This window comes from Telopea speciosissima, chromosome 5 (assembly GCF_018873765.1).
Source record: "Telopea speciosissima isolate NSW1024214 ecotype Mountain lineage chromosome 5, Tspe_v1, whole genome shotgun sequence".
NCBI classification, from domain to species: domain Eukaryota; kingdom Viridiplantae; phylum Streptophyta; class Magnoliopsida; order Proteales; family Proteaceae; genus Telopea; species Telopea speciosissima.
The window spans coordinates 63072548-63099957 of NC_057920.1; the positions used below are offsets into that span (position 1 = coordinate 63072548).

General features: G+C 38.7%; 2 protein-coding genes and 1 long non-coding RNA gene across 3 annotated transcripts in view; 1 reads left to right on the top strand and 2 right to left on the bottom strand.

Annotated features, from left to right (window-relative positions):
- Positions 1–12113, top strand: part of LOC122661425 (valine--tRNA ligase, mitochondrial 1) — a 39567-nt gene extending 27454 nt beyond the window's left edge. Inside the window, exon 21 of the mRNA XM_043856809.1 lies at positions 11738–12113. Within this exon, the coding sequence (XP_043712744.1) occupies positions 11738–11879 (142 nt within the window). The 3' untranslated portion in view covers positions 11880–12113. The remainder of the gene's footprint in view (positions 1–11737) is intronic.
- A 5054-nt stretch (positions 12114–17167) lies between these two features.
- LOC122661246 lies at positions 17168–17491 on the bottom strand. Its single transcript, XR_006332851.1, has 2 exons — positions 17355–17491; positions 17168–17324 (listed from the first exon to the last, which is right to left on the bottom strand). It is a non-coding gene; the product is annotated as an uncharacterized LOC122661246 (long non-coding RNA).
- Positions 17492–17553: 62 nt separating this feature from the next.
- LOC122661245 (3-oxoacyl-[acyl-carrier-protein] synthase I, chloroplastic-like) lies at positions 17554–25110 on the bottom strand. Its single transcript, XM_043856589.1, has 7 exons — positions 24618–25110; positions 22611–23042; positions 21929–22102; positions 18385–18498; positions 18141–18242; positions 17936–18002; positions 17554–17826 (listed from the first exon to the last, which is right to left on the bottom strand). Exons 1-7 carry the CDS (start codon positions 25071–25073, stop codon positions 17759–17761), a joined length of 1413 nt encoding a protein of 470 aa, XP_043712524.1. The 5' UTR covers positions 25074–25110; the 3' UTR covers positions 17554–17758.
- Between the last annotated feature and the right edge of the window lie 2300 nt (positions 25111–27410).

Here is a 27410-nt window from a genome sequence, read left to right on the forward strand (position 1 = left end):
AACATTATCTGAACTCTGAAGCTGCTTAAGGAATTAATGCATTTATGGATGAACCAATTTATTAAATGGCATTAGAGATATCTATTACAGAACTTTGCGATGTGTATGCTTGAAAAGTGGATCTGCTAAGGTAGTCTTTGTAGAATAAATCAATTGGCAAGTATGGAAGCAAAATTGAAATCCAATGGTTGGATTTGAAGTTTCAGCAAATTCCTAGTCGGACTAGGAATTCAAGAAACCAGAAAAAATGAACAGAATCAGAAATAGAAATTGATATAAAGACTAAAGAGAGAAGAGAATTGTTTACCAAAAAAAAAAAAAAGAGAAGAGAATTGTATAAACTGACCTTGTACATTTGTACTCGATGTTGAAGAAGAAGAGAACAGCAGAGTGGAGAAGAGAAGAGTCATGTTTGGAGAACCAATCCCACATGCCAAGCTCAACAACTCTAAAACTCTTAAAAAAAAAACTCATATACTGTACTCAAATCATCTCCAATTGATTGGGGGTTTATTACATATATAAAGGCCTAAAATTCCTAAATTGACTAAAAAGGACTCCTAATCACCCACTTATACTGACTTAAAGTAAATTAACTCAAAACAGAACTCTTAAAAGCTATTAATCCCGTGTACTGATTTTACCCCCATTTTATAGGCTTATAAAAGAGGCCCATTACATCAATAAACTAAAAAATAAAAACCCAAGGCCCATAAAACTCATCCATGGGCCAAAATTAAGTCTTCTGAGGCCCAATTGAACAATCTAAAGTGCATCACTTCAACTCTAACAAAATTGAGAATATAAAGCTTTGATGTTACACTTGTGTCTTGAAACTTGTGAAGAATAACAAGCATAGCAGGAGGGATTGCCTCCTTGTCATCCATGATAACTTGCTGCCGTACTTCAAGAGGCTCGAAACTGAAATATTTCATGAAACACCTAAATTTCGGTTGAAATCTGGAAGGTTTTGGGTACAAATTTCTGTGGAGGGTTTCGAGGCCCAAATGGCAAAATCAGGCCCCGAAACTTGTAGAAAACCCTATTTTATGCCCTCTAAACATGGTGGGACCCTTAGATTAAAAAAAAAAACACACACACCCAAAATGGTAGTTTGACTTTGGACCCTAGTTTGTAGTATACACTGTATGCTGTTGTATTCATTCTCTAATATGGCCCATTCCATACAAAATTTAGTGTTGAAAGTTGAAACACATTTAACTCAATTTTGTTTTGGTAAAAAACACATTTAATTCTATTAAAACAACTTAAATATGCATTAGGAATTAATAGATATAAAATTATAAACCATTTCATAATTATCAAAAGTTATACATCATATATGGTTCATTACAAATAGTCAACGACATGGGAGTCAAGAATACAAGCAAGTCACCCTTATGCCCATCCTAGAATCCTAGTACAAACAATTTGTTCCACACTTGTACAAGAGTGATTTGGCCAAAAATCACATGTATCACAGTTTTCCCAAGGTTTCGTGGCCAAAATAGCGAAACCAGCGAAATGGGTTGAAATGTGGTATTTATTACAAAGTTAAAGTATTGTTTCTGTTGAAATTTCACTGAATCAAAATCTTGTATTCCTTCAATATCGCACTATATTTTGTTTCGAAAAATGTTGAAACCGAAATATTTCGCGAAATTTTGGTGAAATTTCACCAAATCTTGAACTATGCTTGTTGCAACTGAACAATTGGGGCTGTATCCTTGTAATGAACAACTTTTCTTCTTTTGCCATAACTAGCTGTTTTTCCTCAATTGGCTTCGGAATTTCATTATGGACAGCAAGCTCTTCTGTAGGAGTTTCTTTTAGCTTTTTGAGAATTCTTCATCAACCAGTCCTTGAAGACTAACAGCTTGTCATATGTGAGAAGGCTTTAGAATGCACAAATTTCTATCTCGACCTACACTTTTTTGCACTTCCAACTGTTGTCGATTAACTCTAATGATGCATTTGGAAGAATCAAGCATCTCACCACAAGAACCATCAAAGTATTGAGAAATTGATAATTCGATGAAGACGTCACCTTCAGATTCAATGATGATCTCCTGTGTCTTTGATGCAGATGCTTCACCAAAAGAGGCTTATTTTGATGGGAATAAGTCTAGGGTTAAGTTATGTACATGTTGGACCTTTGGTCCCATGGGTGTTCAATGAAATAGGTCACTTTTTATGGACCTAAAGTAGGGGTAAATAGGTTGCATACGGGATTAGCTTCTATACTTAGTTTAGTTTCATGTTTTAATGTTTTAAATTGAACCGGTCCAAAACTAGTTTGAACCAATGGTTCAATTTAAGTGACTTGGGTCACCTTTCTTTTATTTGTTTTCATTATAAGTTAGGTCCCCACCTCTCTATGAATTTGAGAGAGGTAGTGATGTATAATTAGAGTCAGCTAGGAGTATTTACACTCCTAGGCTGATTAGGAATTGGGCATATGGCCCCTATAAATAACGGATTTGATGTGTGTGTGTGTGTGTGTGGGGGGGGGGGGGGTTATACTCACCTCTGAATTTTAAAAAATCTCTCTTTTGAGCTGCTGCTATGCAACTTGTTCTTCATTGCTGAAGATTGTCTTGTGTGCGAACAAGACTGGTGGGATTGGTGTTTGATCCAATTGACACCTTATGGTGCGAAGCCCGGGTGGTTCTTTTGAAGCTCTCCTTCAAGTTTTTGAAGTTCTTTCTTTCGAGTTCAAGTTCCAGATCTGATTTACATGTAAGTTCTACAACATTCAAGCTGCTGCCAAGAGAATTCTGCCACTATTGTGAGTTCAAATCATTCCCCATCCCCATCCTTCTTCTCCTAATTCTCTGCAGACCTAACCCTAACATTCCCCCTTTTGTTTTTTAATTTTCCCATAACCTAACACCTGCACAGACCAAACCCACCGTCACAATCTGCCCATATTCCCATCGAGTACTCCCCTGCCCTATAGAGGAACTCGATCCACTTTTTGGCCCCATCCTCCCACTCCAACCCTAGAAAACCCCACTTCTATTAAAACCCCATAAACCCTAATTCCTTCCCAGCTTATTCCCACCATCAAAATCCTTCCATAACTTGGTCGACTGTCTCATTCCCCACTAGGGAAACTTGATCCAAGTCCCAACCCTGAACTCCCATCCTAAACCCTAAAATCCACCAATATTATTTTTTCAAAAACCCAAAACCTAAGTTGCTGCCCTTTCAAGTTTACACACTTCCATCCATCAAAACATCTCAGGAGCTTCACTGATAGACTCCCCTACCTTGACTTGTCATAACCCATACATCAAACCCTAACCCTAATTTCACCCAAAAAAACCCTATTTTGACCTAGCCGATTCACCTATTCATAACAGATCCTTGTTGATTGGCTCCTAGTTGGTCCTTTACCAATCTAGGACTACATTAGTCTTAGACAACAACTCCACCATGGACTATGAAACGAAATTCTCACTTCGTCCTTCATCTATGAATAAAACAATAGTTCTTCCATTGGGCGAGCGTACTCTGGTATTGAAAAATGTAGGTTCCATGTTCATGTTAGGCTATGGTAGCTATTAATGCAGTTCAGGGTACTAGAAAAGATTCTAGAAACAAGAACTACAATTATATCAGAATCTTTGTAGAATCAATAGGACAGAGCAGGACAAATTTTAGATGAAACAAAAGTAGAATGAGGAAGATGACTAAATCTAGAAATTTGAATATTGAACCAGAAACAGGGATTCCATCTGTTGTGGCATCAAGAGAAATAAGTAGTAAGATAAAAAGAATCATAGAAGAGAAGAGAGTAAGATCACACTTGATAAAAGCGTATCAAAATAAGGAAGGAAATCAGGTTTGGGATGCCTATCCCGTATGTACTACTCAACAACTCCAAAACTCTTGAAAAAGCTCAAATTTCTTTACTCAAAACATCCTTAATTGAAAGGGGGTGCATAAATTCTTTCTGAAATTCCTAATTGACTCACAAAAGGACTCCTATTCATTTTTCATACATTCAATAAAGGAAATAAACTCAAAACAGAACTCTTAAAAGCTACTAAGTATCGTAATCTAACATAGACACTTAACTACTAATCCCGTATACTAACTTCACCGCCACTTTATGAGCTTATAAATTAGGTCCGTTACAATGAAAGTGTTCAAAACTAGAATTCCAGAATTGAGAATAGCTTGAATGATCTGATCGATCACCCCAACCCTTTATTTATAATAAAATCTAGTTACATAAGAGACACAAATCCCCCCAATCCTATTCCTACTAGAAATTCCCACTAGAACTAGGAATCCCAAATAGGAATTGTATAAGGGGGAAAAAACAGAAATAAAAACACAAAATAAAATGCCCAAAAAGTCCAGAATACCGTGGGGGTATTCTGGTTACATTATTCAACACTCCCCCTCAAGTTGGAGCAAAGATGTCGATCATGCCCAACTTGACTAGATTAGGATGAAACAACTTTCCAGGCAGTCCCTTGGTGAAGACATCAGCAAGTTAATCCGAAGAAGCCACAAAGGGAATACAAATCTGCCCTCCTTCTAATTTCTCCTTGATAAAATGCCTATCCACCTCAACATGCTTGGTACGGTCATACTGTACCGGGTTGTGCGCTATACTGATTGCAACCTTGTTATCACAGTACAACATCATAGGAAGGCGAATAGGAATACCCAGATCTTGTAGCAGTCCTTTAAGCCAAAGTAACTCACAAATTCCCTGTCCCATAGCTCGAAATTCAGCTTCGGCACTAGAACGAGCAACTACATTTTGTTTCTTGCTACGCCAGGTGACAAGATTTCCACCTACAAAGGAACAATATCCAGAAATAGACTTCCGATCAGTTGAACCAGCCCAATCAGCATCGGTGTATCCTTCTATCCGTAGGTGACCATGTGAAGACAAAAGAATGCCTTTTCTAGGAGCCGACTTCAAATAGTGTAGAATACGAAGAATAACCTTCATATGAGAAGTGTATGGATCATGCATAAATTGACTCACAACACTCACAGCAACAGCAATAGCAATGTCTGTACGAGTGTGTGAAAGGTAAATCAACTTCCCTACAAGTCTTAGGTACCGGCCTTTATCAACAGGCGCACCATCATTTTGCTTGAGCCGAACAGTAGGATCCATAGGAGTATCCGTAGGGTGGCAACCAAGCAAACCTGTTTCGGCCAACAAGTCTAGGACATACTTTCTTTGGGAGAGAAATATGCCTTTTGAAGATCTGGCCACTTCAATCCCAAGAAAGTATCGTAATTTACCGAGATCTTTAATCTCAAATTCCTGGCCAAGGAAGGTCTTCAACTGTTTGATCTCATCACTATCATTGCCAGTAACCACTATATCATCAACATAGACTATAAGAACAGTGAGTTTTTCACCAACCCTCTTGATAAAGAGTGTGTGATCAGCATTACTCTGCTTATAGCCCACAGAAATCATGGTCTTGTGGAATCGACCAAACCAAGCCCGGGGTGACTGTTTCAGCCCATACAATGCACGCTTCAGCGTACACACTTTTCCTTTATTTCTGTCACAAGAAAACCCTGGTGGAATGTCCATGTATACCTCCTCTTCCAGTGCCCCATTTAGGAAGGCATTTTTAACATCTAGCTGTTGCAAATCCCAACCAAGGTTGACTGCACATGACAATAATACCCGAACTGTATTCAGCTTTGCAACAGGTGCAAAGATCTCCTGATAGTCAATGCCGTATGTTTGAGTAAAACCCTTGGCCATGAGTCGTGCCTTATATCTATCCACGGTGCCATCTACCTTCTGTTTCACCACAAACACCCATTTACATCCAATGGTTTTCTTCCCAGGTGGAAGAACCACAAGCTCCCATGTGTTATTTTTCTTCAAAGCCTCCATTTCTTCCATCATGGCTGCCTTTCACTTTCCATCTGATAGGGCTTCCTGCCAAGTATTAGGAACACGAGCAGAAGAAAGGGAAGAAATAAAAGCACGAAATGATGGGGAAAGGGAGTCATAAGAAACAACATGAGATATAGGATGCTGAGTGCAAGTCCTGACACCTTTGCGAAGGGCAATAGGTAACTCAAGAGAAGAAATATTACCGGGTGGAGAGGCAGGTCCTGGATCCAGGTTTGGCAATTGGATGGGTACTGTAGCAACGGTTGATTGAACTTGCTTATGTTTCCTTCCATAGGTCTTCATATTGCTAGCATTTCTCTTCTGAAATTCACTAATAGTCCTCTGGATAGGAGTTTGGGCTAGAGTGGGCTGCTCCCCCTGTACAGGAACCTCTCCCCCTGACTCGGAGGGAGGACTAGAAGTAGGCTGAACAATCTCTCCCCCTGACTCAAGAGAAGGACTAGAAGTGGGTTGAACAGACTCAAGATAAACAGGCTGGAGTGGAGGTGGAGAGTCAACAGTCAACACATCTTTACTTACACTCTCCCCTTGAAGATGTGGGGACACATAGTAGGAGACACTCTCATGAAACACGACACATCCATGCTGACAAAAGTCCGGCGAGATGGGGGGTGATAGCACTTACACCCCTTCTGTGTAGCTGAGTATCCCAAGAAAATGCACCTAAGACTATGTGGATCAAGTTTGCCCGGGGACCTGGTATCCTTGGCATAGCAGACGCAGCCAAACACTTTGGGTGGAACAACAAATGAGGAAGAGCCAAGTAATAGCTCAACAGGGGTCTAGAGTTAAGGACCCTACTGGGCAGCCTATTAATCAAATAGGCTGCAGTGAGGACAGCATCCCCATAGTAAACGGAAGGGACGTTCCGGGCAAACAAGAGGGCACGAGCAACCTCCAAGAGGTGGCGGTTCTTCCTCTCAGCCACACCATTTTGGGCTGGAGTATCAACACAGCTGGTTTGATGGAGGATCCCATGGACAGGCAGGTATTTTTGGAACTGACCTTCCATATACTCGCGCCCATTATCACTCTGTAAAATTTGAATAGTGGTCTGAAATTGAGTTTTAACCAGTTGGTGAAAGTGTTGAAAACATGCGAAAACCTCACTCTTATTGTGCATAAGATAGACCCAAGTAAACCTAGAATAGCAGTCAACAAAACTAACATACCACCGATGCCCCGAAAGTGAATTTTCTACTAGGTCCCCACACATCAGAATGAACAATATGAAATAAAGAAGATGATCTGTTATTGGAAATGGGATAAGTTGAACATGTCTGTTTGGCCAAGACACAGGGCTCACAAAAGAGGTCTTCTTTATTACAGGAATTATCTAATGCTAGAAATAAAGTAGATAAAGTACCTAAAGGTGGATGCCCTAGTCTAGAGTGCCATATGTGTAATTCAGAAGAGAAAGATGCTGGGGAACAAAGCCGAGAAGGTAAAGCCTGTGTTGATGCAGGATCTCCATCAAGCAGGTACAATCTACCATGCACTCTACCCGATCCAATCGTCTTCCCCGAGTCTAGTTCCTGAAAAACACAATGAGTAGGAAAGAAAGTCACTTTACAGTTTAAGGATTTGGTGATACTGCTAATGGAGAGAAGATTAGTGGTGAACTTGGGTATATGTAACACTGAAGATAAAGTCAGAGAAGGGGAACAACCAATGGATCCTTTCCCAGATATGGAGGAGAGGGACCCATCAGTAATTTTCACTTTGTCCTTACCAGAAGCAGGAAAATATGTGTTAAAAAGGCTGGAGGAACCTGTCATGTGATCAGTAGCTCCAGAATCTATAATCCAAGGAGTGGAAACTACTGATGCACAATGACCAGCAAAGGAAATACCTGTACGTGCAAAGCAAGAACCTGAATTGGCAGCAGATGTAGTGGGGGCAGCAGATGTGTTCAACAGATGGCGAAGAGCTTGAAGTTCGTCCTGGGAGAAACCGATGTCAGTAGTGGGAGCTGAAGTTACACTTTCAGTGTGATTGGCCTTGTTTTTAGATTTAGCACGACCACGTTTGCTCTCAAAATCAGCAGGCTTCCCATGAAGTTTCCAACACTGAGCCTTAGTGTGATATGGTTTGTGGCAATTATCACACTTCACAGGCTCTTTAGTAGTAGCAGTAGCAACAACATTATCAGCAGAAGTGTCAGTAGTAGTCTGTAAAGCTGATCTGTCGACCTTAAGAGTAATCATCATAGCAGCCCTAAGCTGATCTGTCGACCTTAGGAGTAATCATCATAGCAGCCCTCCTTGTCTCTTCACTGTGTACATATGAAAAAGTTTCCTCCAAAGTGGGGAAAGGAACTCGGCCAAGAACCTGTACCCGAATAGGGTCATAATCATCATTAAGTCCAGCCAGAAAATCATATACCCGAAACTGATCCACAAAGGTATGGTAGGCAGTAATATCTGCAGCAGTGGTAGGCTGGAATCGAGTATAGTGATCCAGTTGCTGCCATAGGCACTTGAGGGCAGCATAGTACTTAGTGACTGTCATCTCCTTCTAAGTAGTGTTTTGAAGAGTCTTCCTGATCTCATAAACCTGAGCACCACTCCCTGAACGACCATAAGTACCCTTGACAGTAGTCCATATCTGAGTGGCAGTGTCAAGGAGAAGGTACTGACTAGAGAGGTCAGTGGTCATGGAATTCAAAACAAAAGACATCACCATTGCATCATTGGCAGCCCATTTAGTACGGGCAGCCCCTTCTTCAGTGGGTTGCTTGGTGGTACCAGTAAGGTGGCCAGTGAGTCCCCTGCCAGCAACAGTCAGGGATAATGATCTGGCCCAAATCAGGTAATTGGTACCATCAAGTTTGATGGCAGCAGCATAGGGCAGGAAATCATTCCTGGTCGGATCTCCTCCAGAAGCAGCCGAGGTAATCTCTGAGTCACTCATAAGTCAGCAATGCAGATTTAAAAAAAAAACTGATTTACTAAAAAAAAACCGCAGAAATCGATCTGGAATTGGGCAGAATTCTGATCTCCAAAAGACAGCAGTACTTTGGTGTTGAAACAGTGTCGATTGCAGTAATTGAATCAGGGAATAATCCCTCAAAAAAACTTCCCAAACAGCAGCCTATAATAGCCAAATCGATAAGGTGTCAGGGTTTTGAAAAACCCTGACAGTTGAGGCCGATAAGAGAGGAGGTAATAGGCTGCAGCTTTGAGGTCTTCAACCAAGTTGAATGCAGATATGATGGTTGCTGTCGATAGGCCTGCAATGATGCTCCAACAGAAAACAATCGATCTCCCACTGTTATGAGATCAATTTCCACAAGAGTTGAAGCAGTCCCAAATCGCAGAGATGAACAATGGCAGCAACTATCAATCTGATTTAGGGTTTTAAAATTGAGGTGGGATAGAGGGCAGCACTCGAACCATTCTTGGATCACCTCATGGGTGCTGCCCTAGAAGGGTTTAGGGGACCAAAGAAAGAGAAAGAAGAGAGAGAGAAAAGATCGAAGAAGGGAGAAGAAGAGGGAATCGATGGAAGGCTCAAAACCCTAGCTCTGATACCATGTTCAAAACTAGAATTTCAGAATTGAGAATAGCTTGAATGATCTGATCGATCACCCCAGCCCTTTATTTATGATAAAATCTAGTTACATAAGAGACACAAATCCCCCCAATCCTATTCCTACTAGGAATTCCCACTAGAACTAGGAATCCCAAATAGGAATCGTATAAGGGGGGAAAAAACAGAAATAAAAACACAAAATAAAATGCCCAAAAAGTCCAGAATACCCCCACGATATTCTGGTTACATTATTCAACAGAAAGATTAAAAAGTAAAAGGCCCAACCCATAATATAACTGCCCACAAGTTAATTTTAACCCATTGGATTGCCGCCAGTACCTTGTGGGCCTCCTAAGCTTGCGGAAATGCCTCCATATGGGATAAAATGTCTTTAAGTGATCAGAGAGACAGAGAGAGAATAAAACATTTTCTTTATCAATGTGGTAGAGAAAAAGAAAGAACACGTAAATGGGATTCCTGAATAATAGGATGCTAATGAAAACAAATTCCCTAATGAACAGTTTCTTGATAATAAAAGTTTCTTAGTCAAGGTAGCTAGAAAGAGGAGACATGTGGGTGAGATCCTAAATCGTGCAATGCTAATTTATTGTAAAGAAAAAACTCTAGAAAATGAAGTACCAATAAGAAATCCATGTTTAAAATCTTTTGAGAATTCCCAGTAGATAAAAAGATTATATTACATGATTTAAGTTCCTGTGTTAGACCTATTTATTTATTTTTTGTTTTTTTGTAAAATTTCACTCTTTAGGAGGTCTCAAGAAACAAATATAGTTGCAACCATTTGTTCTCCTGTACTATTTGTATTTTCATCTCTAACTTAAAATCAACATTTCTATTTTAAAAGCTAAAAAAAGGGTGTACCCAGTGCATGAGGTTCCCGCCACTGTGGGGTCTGGGGAGGGTGATAATGTACGCACTCTTACCCCTGCTTTGTGGAGAGGCTGTTTTGCGACTCGAACCGGAGTGGTCGCAATGCAGCAACCTAATGACATTTTTGGCCCTCCACAAGGTGTATCATTTTGATAAATATTTTATTCAGTGAGTTTTTTTTTTTTTTTTTTTTGAATTATTTTTCCTTGAGCGATAAACTTTTTCATATGATCACCACTCAGTCAGGTTTTGTGTGAAGGAGGAAACTGGGAAGGGTCTGAGTTCGTTTGACAATTTCACAATCCACCCTGGCTTTCAGCCCAAGGTGGATGGGAATCCCTTCCTGTGCATCATAGTGTCAATCCCTAGTTATGTTGTATTGGTTTGGATTTTGGAATGCAAGTATCGTGCAACGTACATGGTGAGTTCTGGTCCTGGGTTATAAGAACTGCATCTGAAGCTGCTTAAGGAATTGATGCATGTATGAATGAACCAATTTATAAAATGGCATGTAGAGATATCTATTGCAGAACTTTGCCATCTGTATGTTTGAAAAGTGAATTCGCTGATCCCAACATATATTTTTCTATTTGTTGAACTCATCTTAAAAATTTTCCTTGGCCATAATTTTTTGTTTTTTCTCCCTTAGGAACTGCCCTCGAAATTTCATGTTATCCCTCTTTTATACTGACACAATGACATAGTCCACAACAATTCATTGTTGTCCCAAGGAAAAAGCAACACTGTTATGTGCCTAATGAGGGTCACTCTGGTGTATGGGTGCTATTGGGCCATCCTAGAATGGGATAGGTTAAAGGGCTTGATTTAACGCGTTCCATTAGTTTTGGAGATTTTGGCGTATCGGTCAAATACCTAACATTTGGTATCAAAGCCAGACACTACATTAGAGGTTTGAGTCATGGAAAGGGGCTACCTAGGAGAGGGCTACCTAGAGTAGAGTGAAAGCCGTCAAGAAAGGGTTACCTGCTGCCAAACAAAAACCCTGGATCAGAGTGGAGCCGTTTGGAAAGGACTACCTACTGTCATAATAAAAGCTGCCTAGAGAGAGAGCCACCAAAGACGACTTCTGCGGAAGCGTGGTGGTCTGTTATGTGCCTAATGGGGCTCACTCTAGTGTATGGGTGCTAGATTAGGCTAGCATAGTATGAGATAGGTTATTGGGCTTGATTTAACGTGTTTCATCAGCTCTGGAGCTTTTGGTGTATCGGTCAAGTACATAACAAACACATAATTAATATATTATATATATCACTCCTTCGACAATGATGTAAATAAGATTTAAAAAAAAGATGAAGTGGATTTGTATGTCCTCTCATATTTATTTCTTGCCAAATTTCATCTTTTGAGACCACTAATTTGTCAAATTTGTACATACAGGCAAAAGGAAAATTTGACGCAGCAAATGAATGCTTCTGGTTATGAGAAGGTCCCAGCGCGCATACGTGACGAGAACATGGCCAAGCTAAACAAGTTGATGCAAGAGCTGGAGATAGTTGAAGAAGCAAGCCGAAATATTTGAACATGCTATTTCAGGAGAGAACTGAAGATATTACTTGACAATCAAAAATTTCTTGTGCTCTGCAACTTCGAGGATGCTTAATTTTAAAGCCCATCCACAAGCTCAATAATTTTGTTATATGGCTGCCATCTTTTTTTTTTTCGTGCTATTCATATTATATTTAAGTTGTGTTCTTTTAGATACAAGTTATATTGGAATGTAGATTCTTTTTCAATTGCCTAAGCTTGTTTAGCATTTTTTACCTTTCTGTAGTCCCTAAAAACCGTTTGGGAGGTTGGGATCATGTCTTCTGGGTACTAATAGTTTTAAAGCACATTCAACCTACATAGTTCAATGGATTTATAATAACAAAACCAGTTTATCTTTCTTGGTATGATTTGGGACTAAATTAAGAATAGAGAAAAAAGAATGCTGCCTGGTTGTGTTCTCCTGTGCCCGCACACAAGGGGGTTATATGTCCCGCCCCTCCTGTTGGATACTCTTGTGCAGACCCTCGTCCCACAGCACTTTTCTTCCCATTTGTAGATGCCCTAAAATTTTGTAGCTATAAGATCTTGTATCATGATATGAGATGTTTTCAGTTTGTGCCCCCCCCTTTTTGTTTTGTTTGGTGGTGGGTGGGGGGGGGGGGGCACAGAGAAGGCTATACAGCAAAGGTAATTTCTTGCGTACCTTAATATCTGATTGGTTCTAAGGAAGTAGGAACTTAAAAATGAGGAAATGGGTTGACTGCAAGTCTCTGTAGAACTCATAAGAGCATTAGAACTTCCGTTCTTCTCCAAGTTGTCTTCTGACCTTTAACTTGAACATATATTTTTTTCTTCAGTTGAATAGTACAAAAAGAGGCATATACTTATAAAGTCAACAGTATCATATTTAGGTAGAATAGAATTTCATTCAAATGATAATTATATATAAAAATTCTCTTACACCTCAATATTGTAAGAAAGAAATCATTTTATCTGCTTCCACTCTCCTTGGAGGAAGAAGAACCTAAAAATGGCAGTTTTCAAGCTGTTTTCTCTTGTGGAAAAGCTCAATAACTTGAGAAGAGTGTGTACAAATGGTTGTCAGATGTATGAGTTTTTTCTTATGATGCTGAGGATGTCATTGAGATGTTCATCCTCAAGGTGGTTTCCCATGGTAAACTGAGTTTCATAAGCAAAACAATTTTGATTGATCTCCAAAAGGTCGGAAAGAAAATTGAGGCCATCCAGTCTAGAATTCTCACTCTCAGAGGAGGAAAATGTATGGCTTCAAAGCCATTGGAGAATGGGAGTATGGATTAGTTCTCCAAATACTTCAAAGCAAGAAGATATAGTTGGTTTTGCAGAAGACAGATTTTGGTCACTAAATTGATCAAGTTGTATGGGAGTGTTGGATAAGACCACACTGGCTATGAACAATCACAATGATGTTGTGTTTCCTTTTGATTGCTATGCTATGCATAGGTTTCATAACTGTTATGGGATGCAAGAAGTCGAATTGTTGGTGAAATTTTAATCAAGTCTTGCAAGGAAAGCATTACCTGGTGGTTACCAGTTACCACCCAATCTAGAGATGTTGCTGTACATATAGATAAAGTGCCTATCTGAAGAAGAGGAAAGCTTAGCTTGAAACAAGAAGTTACAGTCCAGCTCTGGAGATGCTTGGAAGACAAATTTTTAAAAGATGTGGTGGTCTGCCTTTAGCTATTGTTGTCTTAGGGAGTACTTTGTCCAAGAAAAGGGAGTCCTTTGAGGATTGGAAGAAAGTGCATGGCAAAATTAATTGGCACTTGCTAACTACCAAGATGAGGGTGGTTTTTAGGGCTGTGATTTGGGTCTAATGGAGTCAATTTGGATCGGGAGAGTACTTCCTTTGCTTCAAAATATCAAAGCGGGGTGGATCCTCCCATTCCTCCCTAAAAGGAAGAAGGTCAATTTTTATAATCAGGTGATTGATTGTTTGGGGCTGATTCCTCTATGGGTGGTCTCCCTTCAGTTTGATTTGGCTGTAGGTTAATCCATTTTTTATTGCAAAACTTTCTCCTTGTATTTTTTTTTTTTCTTTTTTATGTTCTTTTACCTTTTATTTTTTGGGGGTGAAAGATTCTTTGTGCTTCACTGAATATAATATTAATTCATCGCAAAAACAGGAAAAAGAAAACTCTCAAGATGAGTCGGTATTGTTGTCAGTAATTCTAGGTTTAAGGTACAATGAATTATTTGGAGGATTGCAACATACCTGCAAAGAAATTGATCTTGCTGTGGATGGCAGAGGGGTTAATACCCCAGAAGCCAAAGAAAGTATGGAGGATGTAGTAGAGATTGTTTACATGAGCTAGCTAATTAATATAGGTCTATTGTTCAAGTAGCAACAATGGCCTCAAGTGAAAGGGTTAAAACATGCAGCATCCATGATCTTTAGAGAGAATCTGTACTGTCAAGGCAAGGAGAAGAAAATTTTCTTGAGGTATTACACTAAAATCATATGAAAGTTTTACCTCCTATTAAGTCACTTAGCTTTGCCATACAGTATCGCGATCTGAACAAGTATGTAACCTCACTAGCACAACAACCCACCCCATTTCTGTGGTCACTTGTATTCAATTGTGAAGGGTCAATTTGTTGGGGTTCCACGCGAAAGCACCGATCCCACATTGGATGTAAGTAACCCGATGTGAAGGCTTATAAGGACTTAGACACCTTTTTCTTGAAAGCAAGACTCTTTTGTTGTGGAGGCCTAGTTGAGCTAAGTACCCATGATCCTCCTGAATTCCCACCAAACCTCACCAAGTTGACCTTGAAACATCATATACTTTTGTCACCTGGGATTGCCATGCTTGGAGGGCTACATATCCTGAGAATACCTAACTTGGAATCAGGCAATGAAGAGGAGTTTGATTTAGTACTCCCTTGAGAATCAGGCAATTCTCATTAGTTTTATTAGATGATCTACTTAGAATTCTAGAGGAGTTAAAAATTAAAATTAGTACTCCCTTGTTTTATTAGACTCCTAGAGGTATGTACATTCCTGTTTGATGCAGGGGAAAGCTCTCTTTAGTGTTTTCTTTTATTTTGAATAATGAATTTCTTTCTGGGTTTAACCTCTTTAGATTCAGTGTCTTCTTTTCTGTTTTTTTCCTTAAGCTCAAGATATTCATTCAATGGATTAGATTCCTTTGATTTATTTTGCCTGATAAGAGTTGTATATTTTCTTTGCATTGCAAGAAACCTTGATGTATAGATGAAGTTTACCAAATGGAAAGCAAATTATTAGTATGAATTACTGCACAAATCATACAGAATTCTGAAGCTGAATGCATAACTTAGAGGGAACTAGTATATGTTAATTAATTATTAAGGCGAGAGGGTTCCCCAGAACACCAGTGAAAGATCTCATGTCATCGGTACTTATTTATCGTAGTGGCCGGGATAACTAGTTAAACCAGGCTGTTCCAATTAGAGGGCTTAATGGATTTAGATCTCCAGGGTTTTATAGGAAGGATTAAGGAATATTAATATGACAGTGGTCACTAGCTGAACGCTTAGTCACAGGTTCAAGGTGACAATAATATCCCATCATTTGGTTTTTTTAAATCATATCAATGGTCCAATTGTCTTCTGCTTCTTCTCCATTTTTCTACCTCTGTTACTAGGGTTAGGAAAATGGTGGTTAAACTGATTAAGTAAGCGACAGGTGAGATGTGCGTTCTTCGGCAATTAGCATTTTCTTGTCCACATGCCACATCCATGATCGCGTTATGGAAGCTTTCACCGACCTATTTTAATGTCTAAATCGGGAGTTTACGGGCTCTCTAGGGTCTCATAGGTTTACTAAACATACTCAAAACGAGTTTTCCTTGAGTTTTCAATAACTAAAGCGCTAACGCGCAACGTTTTCTTGCTGGGTGCTAAGGGTGTCAATTTGGGACCGGAACCAGGAACCGTCCCAATATCGTCCCGCTAAAATCCGGTATCGGACCGTCCCATTTACTGACGGTACTGGTATCTGATTTTGGTATCGAATGATAAATGGGACGGGATTCCCAACGATACCAGTACCAAAATACCAATTAGGTACCGGATGGTACCAAAACTACTAGTACCATTTAAAAAGAAAGAGTATATAAGATCTTTTTTTTTTTTATAAAAAAAAAGGTATAAGAATTACGACTCATTGAGGTTTCACTAATTGCCTTTTGAATACGAAGAGGAACAATAGGTCAATAGCCGTACCTTGAAGTCTTTCCTCAAAGAATCTGCTATAATGCTCCTCCCTCCTCCCTCCTCCCTCTTCCCTCCTCCCTCGACCAACTACATCTACCAGGTTCTTCCTTTTTGCACTTCGTACCATACTACCATGTGACATGTGTGATAAATAGAGTTTTGTTTGAAAAAATCAAAGAGAAAACACAACGGGATTCTTCCATTTTGTAGGACTTCTCTAGATTTAAAAAAATGAGAAGCTTATTACATGTGATCTTAGAAAGTTTGAAGAAGTAAAACTAGGATTTCATAATTTAAGTTGTTTTACAAAAAGTAGTAGACAACCTAGATTTCATGATAGTGAAAAAATTCCACAACACTAATAAACCTGCTTTGTTAGAAAAAATTAAACTTCTTCTCCCTTTTTCTACAGTGCTTAGAACCGTTTAAGAATCGGTACCGTCCCATCCCGATAGTAATCGGGACTGGGATCTAGGTTTGGTCCCATTAACTAAATGGGAAGGTACTGGGATTGGCACTTTTGGTACCGATACCGATACCATCCTGTCCCAATTACCGAGAACCGTCCCAATTGACACACTTACTGGGCGCTAGTGCCTTTTTTTAGTAGGTCTAAGGCTTTGCTTTTCTTGCTGGGCTAACACACGCTTCACATATAAAGGTAAGGTGTTTCCCTGATTGTAGACCACCCTCCATTTGCTTCAATCAGCCCGGATAAACCACTTCTGGCTTTGGCTTTGCGGCCCTTGATGATAAATGACGGATTTTTCAAAAGCATTTTTACATAAAACAATAGAAAATCTTAGGCCAATAAACAGAAAAACCTATTTACATTCCCAACCTACTTTACTTTCACATTACTACGTTTCCTACATCTTCGGTACTCTCTCTACATCATGGCAAGACAAGCAAATACATGCAAAAAGGCATTAGTCTCCCAAAGAAGTCAGAATCCTCGCAATGCATTATTTTGACCTTTGGAATAGTGAAATTGGACTCAAACATGGTACATGACCTCAACTGACCTGCTAGACAAAAGGATGTCCACTTGCAAACTTTAATCTTTATGGTTGATGGTTGAACCCAACAAGTTAAAAAAAATCAGGATACTAGGCCAAGCACAGTTACAGATTATATATATCAACCCAGTTACAGATAAATATCATCATCAGTGACAGAAGCAGCAGCAATAACAAAAGTATCAAACCTAGAGATCCCTTCATAAAATTAGTTGCTGTGGTTAGACATAGAGAAAAATATGAACCCTTGTAATAAAGAACTTGATGATGTATCCCAATCTTCAGATCCACAATCCATTCTTATCCCCAATCGACAAGTTCTAAGATGAATTGTTCCTGTATGACTGTTAAGTGTTAACACTGGACGAACTACAAGGAATGTTTAGGTCTTCCCCGATCATTTTCATGGATCAATCGAAGGAAAACCTTTCTCACGATAGTTTGTTGGATAATCTCTCAAAATTTCCGGGGAGTACTGACTGACATAAATATGGCGTAGCCAAGTTTGAGTTACATCACAACTTACAGAACTGCATCATAATGAAAAAAAAAAACCTACTGAAAAAATTAAAAAACATCATCTAAGAAATATATTAAGGAACAAGAAATGAGCAAGGCTATCCTTGCAAAATTGCAAAACATGGGTTGATCACGGCTTGAATGCTGAAAAAACCACAACAGAGTTGTGTCCTCCAAAGCCAAAAGAATTTGAAATGGCTGCAATTAGTAGAGAAAAATTAAAGGTTTACAATCATGATCAAAAGAAAAAGTAACTCTGTGAATTCCACTTCAAACTAAATATCAAAAGGCAAGTTCAGTAACTCACCAACATTCACTTCATGCTGCTTCTTTACATTTGCAACTGTATCGAACTCAACAGAAGGTTCTGGATTCTGCAATTACGCAAGAAAGCTTTTGAATATAGAATTCAGCTGATAAGAAGGAATGGAGTGGAGAAAATAATGCTTTTTTTTTTTTAAAAACTACAATGGACTTGTCCTTTGCTCTCAAAATCAATAGATAATACATACAAACTGGTTTATTGTAGGATGCAGCCAGCCTGTAGTTATGGCTTTCACTGTAGCAATGGCTTCCAGGCCCCCAGCTGCACCTAGGCAATGCCCTATCATAGACTGTTGACAGCAAAAAGTAAGAAATCATAAGTTGAAGAAGAGTAAAAGATACAAAAATAATAAATCATGAAAGGAGAGAGATTAGTTCGAATGCAAGAGAGAGAGAGAGAGAGAGAGAGAGAGAGAGAGAGAGAGAGATTACCTTGGTTGCATTTATTGTGATCTCTGAAGTGTTTTTGAATACTTTTTTAATAGCATTCACCTCAGCCAGGTCACCAGCAATTGTGGAAGTTGCATGTGCATTTATGTAATTAACCTGGATAAGATACAAGCATGTGATTTAATTACTCATGAACTGATAATTTTGGAATGAAATCAATTCCCAATGGCTATAAAATCAATCAGCTAAACAGTAAATAAATAAATATATACACATGTTGTTAACAGCTCATTAGAATTAACAGTCGGTGGGCCATTACAATGACTGCGTATTTAGTCACAGTGCCAGCTCACTCAAAAACTTGTGGTTTTACACCCAGTGAACAGATTGGGTTCCGAGCATAGTATTTCAATCTGGTGCTCCCAACAATAAAGAGTGCATTCAATCCCTCTATCAAACAGAATATTACTGATTGTCAGACTCCAGACCAGGAACAAATATGTGGTTAGCAGTTTTTTTTTGGGTGGTAGATGAGCGGTTTACTTATATATATATATATATATATAAGTGTCTCTGAGCCTACAGTGTCTCCTACACTCAGAGCCATTGAATTTATTTTGGAGAGAGAAAAAATAAATAAAATAATCAATATGTCAGGGCGTAGAGTACGTTGTTAGTTCAGAGAACCCTTGCCCTATATATATAGTAATCAAAGGATTAGCTCAATATGGAATTCAAGTCAAGTATCACTCGTGGAGGCCTCTATCAATTCCAAAAATATAAATCAGATCCAAGGGTTAGATTTAAAGTAATTAAACAATAATCAAGTCTGGTTCAGAAAATAGGCAGAATCAGGAGATTTCTTATAGGATCAGATCCGACAAATAACCTGGTAGAAGGCCTATTTAGTTAAGGCTTTGAAGACCTCAAAATATGAACTAGATCTGATGGTCAGATCTGATTTAGTTGGGATATCAAATCAGAGAAAAATAAGCTCTAAAACAGAGCACACACAAGGTAGTATTAGGCCCTCTCAGAGATGAATCAACAAGAACAAAATGATGAAGGATAAGTTAACATAAATCAAAGACAGAATAAAAACAGAGTGTGAGGAGAAAAGGAAGGATAACTATGGCTGTCCAGCACAAGATCAGAATCTCACTGTCCAAGGTCTCTCACCCTTACTGAATCGCACAGCAAACATGAAGAAACTTCAAACTCTTATTCATCAAATTGTGTGGAGCCTTGGTTCATTACAAGTTATTTATGAAAAATAAAGCATAATCCTAATCTGAATAGGAAAGTAAAATCTTATTTCTAGCACTAGAAACATAACAATAAAAGGAAAACTTCTCACGCAAGATGAGGGAGTTCAAAGCCTATTAAACAACTTACAATTAAAATAACTAACTAACTAACTAACTACGCCCACAGCTGGTCCCCATCGAGCTGGGCCTGGTTCTTCTTCTTGTTCCTGCGGGAGTATGTAATATACTCCTTGCTTGCATCATTTGTCTTAAACAGGAAAAAAAAAACAAAAAAAGAAAAAAAAAACCTCTCCAAACTGTGGGAGAGGTATTGAGGAGTTTTAATTACATAAAACACTTAAAGGTGATAAGATAAAGTTCTATTAAAGTGGATCTTTAATGCAACTATCGCAAGTAACTAACTAAAGATAAACAGGATAAATAAAACACTTAAAAAGTATCCCATGATTCTGGTTTTGGGTGAACCAGAAAACATCCAAGCTTTTATGCTTGACTGAACCAAAACTGGTTCAAACAGAGTCAACTCAGATCCGCAAGGCTGAGTTGAGCTGAGTTGTTATTGAGTCAGCTTATTTGGTACTTTTTAGAGTACCTATCTTAATGCTCTTGAGGCTGATCTGCATCATATCTCTTCTTCTCTTCTTTTCTTCTCAACTTGCTATCTTTTTGTTACAGCAGTTTCTTTATCTCAATAAAAGCCCTTTTTCACCATTGCTTTACGTTAAACTCTTATGGAAACACTCTCCTAGCTATCTGCTATGAGCTCGCATCTTCATCCTTTCATCAGCCATTAAAACCTAGCCCTAACCATAGTTGCCAAGGTGGCTAGGTGACCCAAGGCGGTCGAGGGCGAAAAAACCAAGGCAACAACAACAAGGTGCCTAGGCGACGCCTTGACAACTGTGGCCCTAACTTACCCTAATTCCTAATTTTCCCTTTCTTTTTACACTTGTCCAAAAACAACAATCCTTCCTTCTCTTACTTCAATCAAAATCAAGGGTTAGCTGGACTTTAAGCGACGCCTTCGAGACATTACTCATCGTAGAACCATAGTTCTACATCAGAGTTAATGAATTATCTATATGAGCTGAATTTTGAGGAAGAGGAAAAAGGTTTCATTGCTTTGCATAAGCAATGGTCTTTCCTATTCTCTGATCTATTCCTTTGATCATGCTATCCACATTCCTATGTAAATTGAAGAGGATGGGAAGACATAAGCAGGTACGTCTTCCATTTATAATTAATTCCCCTTTGCAAGATAAGCTGCTCAGTGAAGATTCTTCCGAGAGACAAGCTAGTTTTTCCAAGCACGGTGTGTGTTCCTTCAAGTGTATGATGAAGCACTGGATTGATTTCCAACATGAAATCATACTTCTGCAGTTCAAATGTACTGGGTATGACCACTGTTCATCTCACAGCTGACAAATCATACTGGTGCAAGGACATAAGGAACCTGAGCATGATTCGCCTTCAATGATGTAGTTGTTGATCAAATTGATAAGCTGTGGCAAGGTATCCGTTGTGCAGACCCCTAAAGCAACAGGATTGAGTTTTTTTTTTTTTTTTTTTGTTTGGGGGGGGGGGGGGGGAGGAGGGGAATTTAGGCATTCACAATCAATTGGTTAAATAAGAAGATATTGCAGTGAAGTGATGTAGGACAACCATTGATACCCCAAACTGATGCAGGACCAGGGTTCCATGAAACTAATAATCCCCAAAGAATGAAATAATTCAGCAGTATGTCGAACTAAGTAGTTGGCTAGGTTTAAAAACTGTGAAACAGATGGTAAGGAAAGTTCTTAGTAGCACCATTTAATGGCACTAGTATAATTTTCAAAGTAGAGGGGATAAATATGATATCGAGAAGAAAATATCCAATTTATACTTGATGTGATTCTTTCTCCTTGGAAGATTCCATTCTCCAAGGAGTTTAATTGCTGAGACTAATTTGATGATTTTAAAAATATTTTCTGAGAACACTTATCCCCCTGTTTGGACCCTGTGTTCTGAAGAGTCCTCTCACATACTCAAAGGCATCACTTGCCTCCACTCGTTAATGTAATCTAATAATCTGGGAGAAAAGTCTGGGCATTTATTTACTTATTAAGACTGAATCTACACCATTGCAGCTCTAATTGTATATTGGGGATAAAAATACTAAAAAGGACATAGGAATTTGCAAAAAATATTTACAATTGCAAGTAGAGTTTCATTTTAAAGGACAACAAGAATAAGTCAAACTAGAATTAATGAAAGAAGGATAAAAAAATATGATACAATATGAGAATCAATAGTAACCAACCCAACAAAGAGTATACCTCCTCTGGTGACACACCAGCGTCCTCAAGGCTTCTTTCAATACATGAAGAAACACCAAGTCCATCAGCTCTGGGATCAGTCATATGATAAGCATCACAATTTACTGCACCACCCAAGTATTCAGCAATAATAGGCACATCACGTTTCATTGCGTGTTCCAAGCTCTCCATTATCTATCAATACAATTTCCAAACATTCAAAAGCAATAACAATAATAAACAAGACGAGATACCATGTAGCATAAGGTAACTTCAAATTTAAAAGGAATTGAAGTGAGGCATTGCATTAAAGATTGTTACAGAAAAAGATAAAAAGGAAGACAGATCTTATCTACCTTCTTTTCCCCTGAATTAGATCTAATCCGGATTTGCTTTCGCCTATTATTGGGTGAACGAAATCAGAACTAAAAGATGAAAACTAACATTATCTTCCTTGCAAGATAGAGCTTTCAAACGATAAAGATACACATGAATGGTGATCATGGCGTATCCTAAGAACTTTAAAAAGAAAGTTTTTGCTCTTCAGGACACAGTAGTCAATGCACTCAGCCTTATGCCATGCATTAATGCTAAAACCATGTGACCATCAACCAATTCAATATGCAGATGCATCTAGGCTACAACTGGTCACTGTTGAAACAAAGGTGTAATAAGGGTTAATATGCAAAAGACTGGAGTATACCAATATACCAGAACCTTCACCCATCACGAAGCCATCTCGATCTTTGTCCCATGGCCTTGAAGCAGTTTTTGGATCATCATTTCTCTGTGACAAAGCTCTACATGCTACGAAGCCTCCCAAGCCAATAGGAACAATTGCAGCTTCAGTTCCACCGACAATCATTAAATCAGCCTCACCTTGTCGGATATGGTTGGCAGCAGCATAGAAGCAGTAATTGGATGTAGCACAAGCAGTTGAAATTGAATAATTTGGACCCATAAAACCAAGGTCTATTGCAAGCAAGGCAGACCCCATGTTTGTTATGGTGTAAGGAACAAAAAATGGAGTAATTTTCCTGTGACCTTTCTCAATGAAACTTTGCACATTATCAGAAAACATTGATAGACCACCCATGCCTGTTCCTACAAGCACACCAGCTCGTTCCTTGTCAATCTGCAACAGAATAAAATTTGCAACAGTTAGAAAACAAAAAATACATAGTCCAGGGGAGGGTTAGAAAAGCATGAAAGACACTAATTAAAACCAGCAGGTAACATATATAATTTCCGACTTTTCTTCTTATTGATGAAAATTCCGAAAATAATAATGCTGCAATGCTTTAGATGATGAAACTAATTCAGCTTACACACTACTTCTAAAAATCTGCAGATATTGATAAGACAACACCAATTACTGGAAAGAAAATAGATTCCAAATTCCAATGCAGTTATAAATGAGAGAACCAGGAACATCAATTCTTAGTTCAGTTCCATTAGGTTTACAAACAAAGAAAGAAAATCACTGCTACTGCAACTCAAAAACCATAGAACAGCCAAGTCACTCAGACTGGATGGTGGCCCAAACACATTTTTTTGAATTTGGTAATTTAATAGTATATTGAGAAGTAGATTTTCTAATGCAAAAGTCTACCTCTAACCAGGGAAACCAGTGGGAGATCGATTGCAGCAGGATCAATAAAATAAAAGAAAAAGCTCAATAACTGAAACTGAATTTTTTTATTGCTATTTTCTATTTACATATGAAAGAAGAACATCAGAGTATAGGAAAAAATCAGAAAGGGATATAGAAGAGGGGATAGGATCAGCTATCTCAACCCATCATCCTCTCACCCAGGGCTTCTCATCCACGGTATCTCACTGTTGCCGGATCTCACAGCTTCATCAATAAGGCTTTTTTCTTCAATCTCTGTCTCTTTTGTGCTCAGCCACATACATGTATTTATAATAAAACAACCCAATCCTAATCTAAGTAAGAAAGTAATTAATAAAACCTATAGAAACTAGACTCTACTAGGATTCCTAACAGAACTAAGATTCTCAATTAGGATTACAACTCAAATAAGAAACTAAATAAGTGTCTAATAATAAAGATAACACCTAAATCAACTCCTCTGCGTCGCGAGCTACTGCCCACGTGAACAGTAACTTTTTTCTTTTTCTTTGTTCTTCATGCTTCGATTTACATCATTTTCCCAGGATTTTGTTTTATTTTCAGTAGTAATACCAGCTGAAGTCTGGGATCTGTTATCATTGTGCCCTGGGACTATCTTATTGAATTGGGGCAATTGTTCAAACTGAACTGATTGGGGTTTCAATTTCAGTTCTTCCGCCTATAAATGGCATCATCAGTCGTTGATTTTCTAGTCCTTATATGAAACAAGGATCGTCCGCGAATCAAAACAACTGCATTGGTGAACCAGAGTGTATATTCATAAATTGTCCAAAACAAATCGGATCCAAATCACTCGTTAATCCTCAATGAATCAAGCATTTACCATCATCAATTATACAGAGATTGAAAGCAAGAAGCACTTCTTCAATTAAAACCATGATTATCCAGAATCACAAAAACACATTCTTGGATTTGTGACACTTCAATCTGCCTCTCCCTCACCCCCGTGAAGCAAATTTTCGAAATGAGGAGAACCCACAATCAAAATCAACCATTTGCATATACAGTACAATATTGGGATCGGAGAAAAACAAAACAAACCTAGAAAGCTCATACCTTGGAGAGGTTATCACCACCGAGGGCAGCATCCACAAGGGCCTTCTTGCCAGCAACGAGACAGTACCTGAGACAATCATCAAGACGACGGTCGTTCTTGCCATCAATGTAACCTTCAGAGCTGAACCCACGAATCTGGCCACCAAACCGAGTAGGGAACTTGGATGCATCAAATCGATCAATTAATCCAATTCCACTCTCACCAGAGAGCAACCGATCATAGTATACATCAACATCATTGCCAAAAACAGAAACAAGACCCATTCCAGTAATTACAACTCGCTTCTTTGGGTCTTTCTCTCTCTTGGGAGCAATTGAAGAAGCGGAAGCAGATATGGGTATCATCCATGGAAGCTTCTTCTTGGAAGTTCTGGCATTGGCACTGCCCGAATTGGATTGCTTACGAAAAGGTTCTAAGGGGGAAACACGAAAAGCTGGTGACTGAAGAGCTTGCATTCTCTGCTCCTTTGCTCGCCGGTATCCTGTGATGCTCTAATGGCGGAAACCGGTGCACTAATTCTTGCTCTAAGGTTTTAGTTTAAATGTTGGGTTGAGGTTCGATGGCGATAGAGACGATGCGAAGATGGTGACTGATGGATTCTAATCTGACGGTGATTAATTATTGAGCAGTTATGGGAGTTGAGCAAGAATTAGTTGGTGGGTGTGTTCAATCATATGATAATAAATAGACTACAATGTCTACATTTCTAATCCGACGGTCATTAATTGATCGAGTGTACGACGTTCATTAAGGGTTGCGGTGCTTGGCTACTTCACATCCAAAATCTGGGGCATTCTTTTCTTTTATCATCAAAAACAAAAAATTCTGGGGCATTCGAGCAACTGCTGAGCTGCTCGCTTTTACCAAGAAAAAAAGATTTAAGGCTACGTGAGAGTGAGAGAGTAACGGGCAGGTAATAAAACGGAAAATTATCACCTCCAGTTTGTTGATCAGCCCAGTTCCCCAGTTCTTCTAATAGGGGGATGGTGGACCCCATCCGGGCAGGGTGTTTGGGCATGGGTAGAGAGGTCATTTCAACCCCCCTTTGTTAGAGGAACTGGGGAACTGGACCGGTCAGCAAACTGGAGGTGATAAAGATCCTAATAAAACGGAGTTTTACGCTATGGGTTTTAAATGATAAAAAATTACAAATGAACGGTCAAATAAAATGGTAAAATAATAGAATACGATAAAAATGAAAAACGAACAGTACGAATTTTAAACGTTTATATTTTAGAAAAACAAAATCAAGAAAATGTTACTATTCTCATATAAATTGAGAAATTTTTATTTGAAATACATGCTTTTATTTCCGGTATCAATGTATTGACTTTGAGTTGAAGGTGATATCATGAAAAATGTTACCCTTCGAGTCATCTTTACATCGGTGACAGAATCAAGCTCATCAGAATTCGGGAGAGAGAAATATGATCAGTTAAGTCCAAGGTCTTAAAAAATGCCAAAAAAACGAGAACGTGTTTTAAACGTGGTTAAAACAGAAATGCTTGTCGTTTGCCGTTTTTTACCGTATGTTTGGAAAGCATACGGAAAAACGTGTTTAAAAATTATAAAAAACAAAAACGTGTTTAAAACGAACGCGTTTTTGCTAACAGTGCGTGAGACACATATTTGTCGTTGACACCCAATAGGTATATCACATGTGGCTTACATGTATGGTTGTTTAAATAATTAAAGGGTAAAGTACACGTACCTCCCTATAATGTATCCAATATTTCTCGTACCCCCTAAGCGGCTCAATATTCCACGTACCATCCTTGATTTACACCCCAAATGCCAGATAGGTCCAAGCCTTTAAATACCACCATTAGATACCAAAATTTTGACCATTTTACCCTTTGCTCCATTTTCTTAAATTTGAAAAGACTTAATTACCCTCACTTATTTGTTGTCCTAAACTAATTGAAAATGACCATTTTACCCTTTGTTTTATTTTTATAAATGAAAAAACATAATTGCCTTCATTTATGTATTACCCTAACTTAATTTGAAAAGACTATTTTACCCCTAAATACTTGTTCCTAAAAACCCCCAAAATGCCCTCATCTTTCCCAAATCATCATCTTCTTTTACATACCCACCACCACCACTGCCTCCCAACTCGACAATCGACAATCGATAATCGTCGTCGTGAACTGAAGGGAACCCTTTTTGAGTTTTTTTTTTTTCCCATTCCAGTCTCCGCTGTCTTTGTCCTATATATGTGTTTGTTTTGTTGTATGAGTTGGGTTGGGTTTTTTGATCTATGGAATGAAATGGGTTTCTGTCTTCCTTCCTTTTCCTTTTTCTTCTAGGTGACTACGATTACTCAGACGCTAAGGAACCCAGATTGTACTTCTACTGAACTCGTTTTTCTGTAATCTCTCCCTCACGGATTTGGACGTTTCCCTTTCTCTCTCATCCCACAGAGATATTACCTACTTTCAGCAGCCTTGCAGGAAGAGTAATTTATTCCATTTCTGTGTTTGCTCTCTCTTTGGGTTCAAGAGAAGAGATCTTCTTCTATCGCAAAGAGAGAAAGATCCTTGAAGATTTTGTTGGATGGTATAGATATCTTGCTTCTTTATTACTTGGCCCCCCGCTTTTGTTACTCGTGGGAGGAAGTGAAGGATAAGGACTATGAGGGTAAGGGAAGGTGTTGAGGAATCTGTACTCAGGTAACGCTAACGATCTCGCTGTTGTTTTCTTCTTTCCATAGATTCTTTAAGACTAGAGAATAGAAGGTAGACACGTTGACGTTAGTGGTTTACTCTCCTTCTCTCTAATTCTGATAC